Genomic DNA, 10,080 nt, shown 5'->3' on the forward strand with positions numbered 1-10,080 from the left:
CCTCTTTATTCCTTTAGGGGTTTGCTTAAGATTCACTTCTTCCAGGAAGTCTTCCCCAATCTCCACAGCTTGGAGAATTCTTCCTGGTTCAGCTTTGCCTTGAGTGTTTTTTTCTGTTAAATTCATCAACACCTGTGTGTTTGGGAGGTAGAATGGCCTCATGGTTGATGGGGCTGGGAGTCACTCTCCGGGCTCTCCATTCACGAGACACACAAGCTTGAGCAGGTGCCCTCACCCCTCATTTGCTCATGGGGATCGTGACAACGGCCCATTCACGTTGGGCGGCTGTCATGTCCCGATTATTCCATGGGCATCCCCTTAGATTTTGACCACAACCACTGCAAAGTAGATCTTGTCATTATTGGAGGTTTTATTTTCACCTCTGCCTTATAGGTGAGAAAGGTGCAGAGAGGTCAAGTAACTAGCCCAAGGTCACCCACAGGCTAAAGGGTAGAGCTGGGACTCAAACCCATGCAGGCTGGCTCCAGAGTTTGGGCTCCTAGCTTCTAGGATATGCTGCCTCTTGAACCTCTCACGGCGATACTAACAAAGACATTGTCGTAGCTCCAAGCTGGCTCTGGAGGGACAGGACAGGAAACCAGGTGGTGGGGCGCCGGGGCCTGACTGGTGCTCAGTCATAGCTATTATTAGGATTGCTCTTCATGTGGACCAGGATGTGGCTGTTTCTCCCCACCATGGGATGATGGGGACCTTTCCCAATTTCTTCCAGACCTGATAAGCAGATCAGGCCTGCAGGGTAGGGGTAGGGAAGGGAGGGAGAGAGACAGACAGACAAGAGGGCCACTGTTGTTTGACATCATTTCCCAGTGAGCCACGTTACAGAGGCTGAAGTTGTGTGAAGTTGGGAGTAGTGGGTCCGTGCCTGCCCCCAGCATCCTGCTCATGAAGAGGCTGGAGGGGCTTCTAGGAGGAGGGCAGGAGGGGGCCTCCAAGAGTGCCAGCCAGCAGGGGGACCATGAGGAGCAGGGCCATGCTGTGGGGCGCCTGGGAAGGGGTGGCAGCAGCCGAGGCGGTGGTGAAGGACTGGGTCACGGAGTCCCTGTTGCAGAGTTGCCCCTCACAGCAGGAGCCCTGAAGGTCAATGTTTGTCCAGGGACTGGAGGTGCCCTTGATGGTGCAGGACGGCCGGTGGCAGGTCCTGATGTATACTGGGACTGAGAAATTGCCTGGACGGGGGTAGTGAGGAGGGGTGAGAACTGAGGGAGGCAGCTGCACCTGAACTCACCTCAGAGGCCAGGGCCACAAACGGGTCCTCAGACTTCCCATCTCTCCTCAGACTAGGACCCTGCGTCCTCTCTCAGACCAGGGACATGGCTTCTTCCTACAGACTGGGCCATGCCTTCTCCTTCCAGACCAGGGCTCTGCCTCCTCCGTCAGACCAGACCCATGCCTCTTTCCTTAGACCAGGTCCATGTCTCCCTGTCAGGCCTGTCTGGTGCCTCTACCCTCAGGCCTGCCCTGCCTCCACACCCTTTGCCCAGGCTCTGCCCCCACTCCCAGCCCCTCACCGACGGTCATTTGGCCATTGCCCTGGAAGCAGACGCTTTGGTCCTGGTGACACTGGACCCGTCGGGACTTCTCCGGGGTGCAGTCCTCCGGGTGGATCCCTAGGCAGGCGTAGCACTCCATGCCGCTGAGAGTCGGCGGGCTGGGCGCTGGCAAGAGAGCGTAGACGCACACTCAGGGAATGGTTTCGAGATACGGTCGTGCGGGTTGCGCACTGCATCGTGGCTTCAGCCTAGTCCGAAGTGAAGGCCTGAAGCCTAGCAAGAGGGGGGGCGGGGCTAGTGGGGACCACGCCCCTCCCTGCCTGGGCCGGGGCCCCTCCCAGCCGCCCCCAGCCCCGCCCTCCGGCTCACCCGGGCTCAGATTGGGGATGGTGTCGTGGGTCATGAGGTCGGCGTTGCACAAGTCGGTCTTGCAGCCGCGCACCACCGAGTAGTCGGGCGGCAGCGCACGGTCGTCGGACAGCATCTGGCCCGTAGGCGGGCCTGTCCAGCAGCCCTTCTGTACCACGGTCACCGTGGCGCGGTACCCTGGGGGCGGAGGGGACCGGGGCCTGGAGCGCGGCCTCGTCCCTGCCTGCTTCCTCCTCCCCCACCTCTCCGGGCTCGACCTCTCCCTCTAGCCTCCAATCTCTCCCTCCTCCTCCGCTCTTCTCTCGCACTCACCTCGCCTCTCCCTTTCCTTCCTCTCCCTTCAAACTCCTATTTCCCCCACGCCTCCTCCCTTCCGCAACCCTTTCTGCCCCCTCCCCCCTCCTCCTCGCTCGTGCTGTCTCCTCCTACCCCACTCACGCCCCTCATCCCCAGTTTTTCTCCCACCCCTCCCTCCTCCTCCCTGCCTCCACCTCCGCTCTCTGTCCACAGCCGTCCCCTCGTCTTCTCCCCAGCCCCTCCAACCCCTTGGCTCTCGCCCTCTGCCCCCCTCCATCCCCAATCTCTGATCTCGGTCTCTGCCCCACCCCTTTCCCTTCCGCTCGTGCTTCTCCTTTTTCTGCCATTTCTCCATCCCTCACCAGTGTCCAGGGACAAGACTGCCTCAGAGCACCCGTGGGGACAGGAGATGTTGCGGAATTTCACGGCACTGAGGTCAAAGGGCCCGAAGTAGATGTGTTGAAAGCTGTAGCATTGCTGGGCTTGGGACTCTGCCGAGAGAAGCAGGGAGGGGGGGGTTGCTGGTGAGAGGAGCAGGCTGGGTTTGGGGCTGTTCCAGGAACTCCCCCCTGCGAGTGACAGTCTCACCAGCCAGGCTGCTCTGCTCTGGGGGGAGCCAGGCCTCGTTGCGGTCAGAGAATCAGGGTCTGCCACTGTGGTTGGTCACGACTGTGTCTACCTCCGGGCACAGTATTGGCCTCTGTGCATCTGCCAGGCCTGGTTCCCTCCCCCAGGTGTTCCGGATCTCCACCCTCCTCCAGGAAGCCCTCTAAGATTTAAATAAAGGAGGAAATGATTCACTCCTGCTCTGCCTGTCCGTCTCCCAGCTAAACTCAGGATGTGCTAGCACTAAAAGGCCATGGATAGAAAATAGACTTGAGCATAGGCAATGGGACGTGCCATCTTGTACTCCAAATATACACACACAGCCAGCCCCGGGGGATACACTCACAAAACTAAAACACTGACATAAACACAACATAACGAAATTGGCACAGGCTCGTGCGCGGCTCACAAACAGACCCAGAATCTCCTGAGCGTCCGTGCAGAGTTCTACGTTCCCACGTAAGACAAGTACGGCCCAGACCCTCCAATGGAAACTTCCCCAACCAAGACACGTGACAGAAAATGTACGATGCGGAGCCAAGAACAACACGCAGAGAGACCCAGGGACAGAGGAAGTCATACCCAGAGGGAGAGACAAGTAACGGCCTCAAGCGTCATAGACACAAATAAAACGAGAGACCACAATTACGCGAAGTTAGAGATCCAAAAAAGAGGGCCACGAACACATACAGTTTAAAGCCATAAACAGGTACAGGACACAGGAGAGACATAGGCGTAGATACACAGAGAGACGGGCGCGAGTGAAGATACCCGAGCACATATGAGCACAGACACATATGCGGGTCTGCCAATCCCAGGGACGCACAAACACAGGGTGGCAGAGACGTGCAAAATTATGCACGCCCCTCCTTTGCAAAGAAAGTGAAACTCAGAGGAAACAGATCCATAGAGCATTTGCTCAAGCACTTGCTCACAGGTGAGATCTGGTACAGACACACACACACACATGCCCGGAGACCCACTGGCCACGCCCACATGGGCACACACAGAAACGGCACTCTGTTCCGTGGATGAGCAGACACACACAGTGGCCGGGGTGCAGGCTTAGCCTCCTTCCCTGGCTCAGCTCCCGTCTTAGGAGCCACTTCACTCCTGATGGGAGTATGTCCCTGTCCTTACTCAAACTGGGGGAAGGGGTTGCCTGAGGATGAGGCCAAAGTTCTCTGCCAGGTCTAGAAAGAGCCCCCAGGGGTCCCCAGAAGTACCCTTGAATGGGGACATGGGCAGAGAGGATGGGAGGCTGCAGCAGTGGAGAGAGAGAGAGCCGCCAGAGAGAATGGCTGATGGGAGGGAGAACAGAGGAGAGGAAGACACAGGAGGAGGACGCAGTCTCCAGGCCGCATCTCCCTCAGACCCAGGGGTCCAAACCCCCAGCCCCTTCCCTTTCAGACCCAGGGATCCAGTCCCCCCAGCCCAACCCCCCTCAGACCCAGGGGTTCAGGCCCCCAGTCCCCTCCTCCCTCAGACCCAGGAGTCCAGGCCCCCAGTCCCCTCCTCCCTCAGACCCAGGAGTCCAGGCCCCTAGACCCTCCTCCCTCAGACCCAGAAGTCCAGGCCCCTAGACCCTCCTCCCTCAGACCCAGGTGTCCTGCCCCCAGCCCCCACACCTTCCTAACACTGGGCTCAGAAGTCTGGGTACCTGTCAGGCAGAACACAGCCCCAAAGAGGAAGAGCACGATGGTTCTGGGGACACCCATTGCCAGCTTGCAGAGTCTAGCTGAGCTGAGACACCGAGGACAGCTCCTCCTGCTCTGATTTCTGTCTGGCTGGTTCTCCCTGCTTAGCCCCAAGCATCCCGGCTCTTCAACCCCTGCTCGTGCTTGGGATTCCTCCACCCCCGCCCTTCCTGGCTTGGGCTGGTCTCCACCTAGGTAATCATGACTAGGCCATCATAAGTCCTTGGTGCTGAGGAAGGAGAGGGATTGGGGTCTGGATTCCTGGGTCTGAGGGAAGAGGGAGCCAGGGGCCTATAACCCTTATTTTGGGGGATTTGCGTTTTGCAGGCTCTTTTTCTACCCTGTTCCCCACATTGTGTTCTAATCTGAGGTTGGCACAGATGGTCTCTTGATTTCTCTTCTCTTTCTCTACCAGAACACACGTTACCTGTAAACTCACACACACACACACACACACACACACACACACACACACAATCTCCAATGCTGGGGCCCATGTCTCCAGATGCAGAGACACAAACATCACCTCCTCCTAGAAGCCTCTTCTGACCCTGATCTTCCCCACTCATCCACTCACCCTCAGTCTCAGGCACCTCCTTGTCTCCCAGCCATCATCATCCTGGGTTGGACTGCTGTCGCCTCCCCTATCTGGCTGAGAACTCCTCAGAAGCCTCAGGGATGTTTGCATTGTTGTATGAATGAATGAATCAATCAATGAATGTACAAACAGAGAGGCAGACAGACAGGCAGTTACACATGGGATGCAGGAAGACAGTCATACCGAGGGCGGACGGATATAAATGTAGACATCCAGACAAACCCAGACATGAAGAGGGGCGCCCTGATGAACAGAACGTGACTTTAATAAACGTGTGTTACATTATTAAATGAATAAATAAAAAAATTGCAGGAGATAGAGACACAGGCAGACAATCAGAGGGACACATTATCCCTTGAGAACACGGAGAGACCCGTGTGGACAGTCAGACATGGGGCAGATGGGGACATCCAGACAGATGCCCCTGCAGGCAGTGGGGCTGAGGCAGTGACCCCAGGCCAGCATCTCCTGGCCTGGCCTGCTTCTCCCCCTTGATGGAGCTGCCTGCTGAGATCACACCCCTCACTGTTCCATGTAGGGTAGACACCAGGCAGGTGCAGAGAGAGACCAAGAGTCATAGACCCACAGATGTATGGGACAGAGTTGACATAATGGCAGTGACCAGGATGGCCTTAGTAGTTTCCTGAGCTTGATTAAATTTTACACAGCTTTCTTCCTGACTACAGGCCCCTGACTTCCCTTTTCTTAAGATACTTACGTGAGAAAAGCTGGCACTGCAAATTCTTCCTCCGTCTCCTTGAAATGTAGGTAAATCTTCCCCCAGCCTCTTAGCAGTTTTATGATCCCAGAATGTCTTTCTCAGGGACCGGGGAGCCATCGCTTTTGAAAGTCATCTTCGGGGCACCTGGTTCAGTCGGTTAAGTGTCCGACTTCGACTCAGGTCATGATCTCACAGCTCGTGAGTTCCAGCCCCGCGTCGGGCTCTGTGCTGACAGCTCAGAGCCTGGAGCCTGTTTCAGATTCCGTGTCTCCCTCTCTCTGACCCTCCTCCGTTCATGCTCTGTCTCTCTCTGTCTCAAAAATAAATAAACGTTAAAAAAATTTTTTTAAAAGTCATCATCAAGGAAGATAGTGCACACACACATGCAAATACACACACACACACACACACACACACACACACACACCACTCCGTCTCCCAGACTCTGTGGGAGGGAGGGTAGGAGCTAAACTTGAATAAGCGACAGTTAGCAAATACAGATGGCCTTACACAGAGAAAAACACTTGTAGACTCGGAAACACTTGGTGTGCCGGGCACGTCCCATGGACAGGCCCCTCTCCCATCATCCTCCAGCCCTGTCCCACCAGCCCACCCAGTGCTTAAAAACCTTCCCACATTTTGTTTTGGTGGAGTCAAGTTCAGTCTCTCTCTTCTATGGCCATAGTCTTGAGTGAAGTCTCCTGTGCCTGTTTAACTTTGGTGCAATTTTTCTGTGACAGTCAGCTGACACCCAGGCACTCGGACACTCTCCAGATCCTGGACTCCCACAGGTGGGTCATCCTTGCCCTCCTCTTGCCAAACCACTGCCTCTCCCATTGGCATCACTTCCCCAAACCTGTTCTGCATCCAAATTGTTCTTCCTGCTGCTCCAGTTCCTGCCCCAGGCTCTCTGTTGGGTGCTGGCCACACAGGAACAGGTGGAGCTAAGGGCCCCCGCAGTGTAGAGGCTGGCCAAGGACGGAGGCTGGGTTTTCTGAAGCCCCTTGGAAGGCAGAGGCTTTGGAAGTGTTCACCATGGTTCACAGTTTCAGAGATTTGAGGCTTAAAGAATCATCAGACCAGGCCATGTCGTGTGTGTGAGTATATGTATGTGGTGTGTGTGTATGAGTGTGTGTGTGTGTGTGTGTGTGTGTGTGTGTGTATGAGTGAGAGATTGAGAGAGAGAGAGAGAGGGTGTGTAAGTGACTGTGAGTGTGCGATGGTGCATATGTGATTTTGATTCTGGTAACATTTAGGTACCTTTGGAGGCTGTGAGATATTAGGTGGGAAATACCTCTCCGTTGTGGGAGGTAGTCAAGTGGAGACTGGTGACCTACGTCTAGGGATTTGGGCAAGGCTCTTATGTCCACAGGGGGCTATCCATCATGAACTCTGAGCTCCCTGTGAACTCAGAGATCCTTTTTTCCCCCAAGTAATTAAACTTTAGTAACCAAATAATTAATTATTTAAGAGATTGGGGGAAAACTGAGGATGTTTGGTGGTAGCCATGAAGGTGTTATTTAAAAAACTTTTTACTGTTAGAAATTTTTAAACACACACAACCCTCCAGAGAATACCATGCTCACCCCCAAGCCTCAACAATTTTTAACATATCACTGGTCTTGTGTTACCCTTTCTTCCTTTGGTGCTGGTTAAGGCATTGAGTTGGATTCCTGCATTATTTTGCTCAAAATATTAATTTCACTTAAAACACCAGTTAAGAATAGATGATTTTCTTTTTTTTAATGTTTATTTAATTTTGAGAGAGAGAGAGAGAGAGAGAGAGACAGAGCACAAGCAGGGGAGGGGCAAAGAGAGAGGAAGACACAGAATCCAAAACAGGCTCCAGGCTCCAAGCTGTCAGCATAGAGCCCGACGTGGGGCTTGAACCCGCGAACTGCAGGATCATGACCTGAGCCAAAGTCGGCCACCCAGCCTACTGAGCCACCCAGGTGCCCCAAGAGTAGATGATTTTCAAAGTGTACCTTTGGCTTATGTTCCAGGTTGCAGGTCTTCACGAATGTTATGAACAATTTCTAAAAGGCTGTTGCTTGCTACTGAGAATTGAATTCCTAATGCTATGACGCCACCAAATCAACTTTCTCTTTGCATGCTGAACAGTTTCAAATTTATTTTCAATACACATATTTTCAGTATATTCCCACATTTATTAGAAGCTGAAAAGTGGTCGTAGAGTGCTTGAATGATATTTAAAAATTCAGTAGTAGTGGGGCATCTGCCTGGCTCCGTTGGTAGAGCACACGATTTTGATCTTGGGGTTGTAACTCTGAGCCCCATGTTGGGTGTAGAGATTACTTAAAAGATGAAACCTTAGGGGCACCTAGGTGCCTCAGTTGGTTGAGTGTCTACTCTTGATTTCGACTCAGGTTATGATCTCACGGTTCACGAGATCGAGCCCCGCGTTGGGCTCTGTGGGCTCAGCGCCAAGCCTGCTTGGGATTCTCTCTCCCCCACCCCCCACTCCTCCTCTGCTCACACTCTCTCTCTCAAAAGATAAATAAATAAGCTTAAACAAATAAATGAAATCTTTTAAAAATTCCGTAATATAGAAGACATTTTTGGGGTGTCTGGGTGGCTCAGTCGGTTGAGCGTCTGACTTCGGCTCAGGTCATGATCTCTCGGTTGGTGAGTTCAAGCCCTGCGCCAGGCTCTGTGCTGACAGCTCAGAGCCTGGAGCCTGCTTCAGATTCTGTGCCTCCCTCCCTCTCTGCCCCTCCTCTGTTTGTGCTCTCTCTTTCTCTCTCAAAAATAAACATTCAAAAAATGTTTTTAAAAAAGAAATTTTTGCTGCATTATTTATTGTCCAGTTGGATTTATTCCTCTAAGGAGAGAGAAAGGAGGCAAGTCAGGAGGTGTTCCCGAGTCTCAGCCCCACCTCTAGATGCCTACTAGAGCACTGTCTGGATGTCCTCAACTACCTGGTGTTTACGTGTCCGCAGTTCCTGTTGAATGTCTTAGAATGTTTTCCAGGATCTTCTGTTGTATTCCGTAAACTTGCATGCACCTTTCCATTTCCGTGCACATATGCAAATATCTGGCCTCTCAAATGATCCCCCTGACACACCTCCACCAAAGTTGGTTTCCTTAAGCAGGTTAGTAAATGTGCCATCAACTATCTCCCCAAAGTGGACAAAATTCCCCAATTTTCCTACATCTAGGAATTGGTGCAGTCTGGAAATCTGCTCATCTAGCAACCATTACTAACTGATCTGTTAACTACAAGCAGGCTTTGTCAGCAAAATAATTGAGCAACAGTATTCCTTATCTTATTCAAAATGATTTCATTGGTCAAACATGCTATGATTATAATGTTTTTTTAAATGTCATCGCCTAGATAATGTGCAATACCACATGTGACCAATCTTTATGTTCCGCATAAACGTTTTTTCCATAAATTGTCAGAATTGTGGAGCTTTGCCCTGGAGCCCACGTCGCTGCTTCGCCAAAAATGGACTCATGTACATTGTGTGCCTATATTTTCTTCTATTTTCACAGAGATGCTGCCTGCAGCATCCGTGTATAGTTTCTTCATATCCGATCTTATTTATTTTTTTTTGTTTTTTACAGCTCAGCAGTGTTAAGTGTAGTTATTCATGTGGTTGTGCAACCGATCTCCTGGGCTTTTGTATCTTGCAAAACTGAAACTCTAGACCTTGTCTTTGGAGCCACTTTGGTCCTGATGAGTATGTGCCATATTAGTATGTCCCTAGATTGGGGGGAGGGGTTGCCTGAGGATTGCCACATTAAGTGTACAATACAGTATTGTCACAATGTCCTACAGCAGATTTCTAGAACTTACTCGTCTTCCATCGGGATGAGATTAAACTATACCTGTTGAATAGCATCTCCCCCAGCCCCCTCCCCTCAGCCCCTGGCAACCGCCATTCTACTTTGTTCCTATGAATTAATTTGAATGGAAATTCAATACCTCATCTAAGTGGAATCATTAATATTTGTCTTTTTGTGACTGGCTTATTTCATTTAGCCTGTTTTCAGGGTTCATCCACGTTGTAGCACGTATCAGAATTTCCTTCCTTTTTAAGGTTGAATAACATTCCATTGCTTTTTTAATGTTTATTTATTTATTTATTTAAATGTTGATTTATTTTTGAAAGAGAGATGCAGGTGTGAGTGGGGGAGGGGCAGAGAGAGAGAGGGAGACCCAGAATCTGAAACAGGCTCCAGGCTCTGAGCTGTCAGCACAGAGCCCGACCTGGGGCTCAAACCCATAAACCATGAGATCATGACCTCAGCTGAAGT

The 10,080-nt window shown here is 51.9% G+C and overlaps 1 protein-coding gene across 1 annotated transcript; it reads right to left on the reverse strand.

Moving 5' to 3' along the window:
* Positions 1-350: 350 nt before the first annotated feature.
* LYPD5 (LY6/PLAUR domain containing 5) lies at positions 351-9,630 on the reverse strand. The gene is made up of 6 exons (XM_053210097.1): positions 9,620-9,630; positions 4,444-4,685; positions 2,540-2,668; positions 1,881-2,057; positions 1,530-1,676; positions 351-1,187 (listed from the first exon to the last, which is right to left on the reverse strand). The coding sequence occupies exons 1-6, from the start codon at positions 9,628-9,630 to the stop codon at positions 925-927; spliced, it is 969 nt and encodes a 322-aa protein (XP_053066072.1). The 3' UTR covers positions 351-924.
* Between the last annotated feature and the right edge of the window lie 450 nt (positions 9,631-10,080).

Source organism: Acinonyx jubatus, chromosome E2 (assembly GCF_027475565.1).
Source record: "Acinonyx jubatus isolate Ajub_Pintada_27869175 chromosome E2, VMU_Ajub_asm_v1.0, whole genome shotgun sequence".
Classification (NCBI taxonomy): domain Eukaryota; kingdom Metazoa; phylum Chordata; class Mammalia; order Carnivora; family Felidae; genus Acinonyx; species Acinonyx jubatus.

Coding starts and splice junctions, on each gene's coding strand:
- LYPD5 (XM_053210097.1), bottom strand. Junction 2,058..2,539: donor AGTCTTGTCCCTGGACACTG/GTGAGGGATGGA, acceptor CTCCGCCCCCAG/GGTACCGCGCCACGGTGACC. Junction 1,188..1,529: donor CAATGGCCAAATGACCGTCG/GTGAGGGGCTGG, acceptor ACCCCCGTCCAG/GCAATTTCTCAGTCCCAGTA.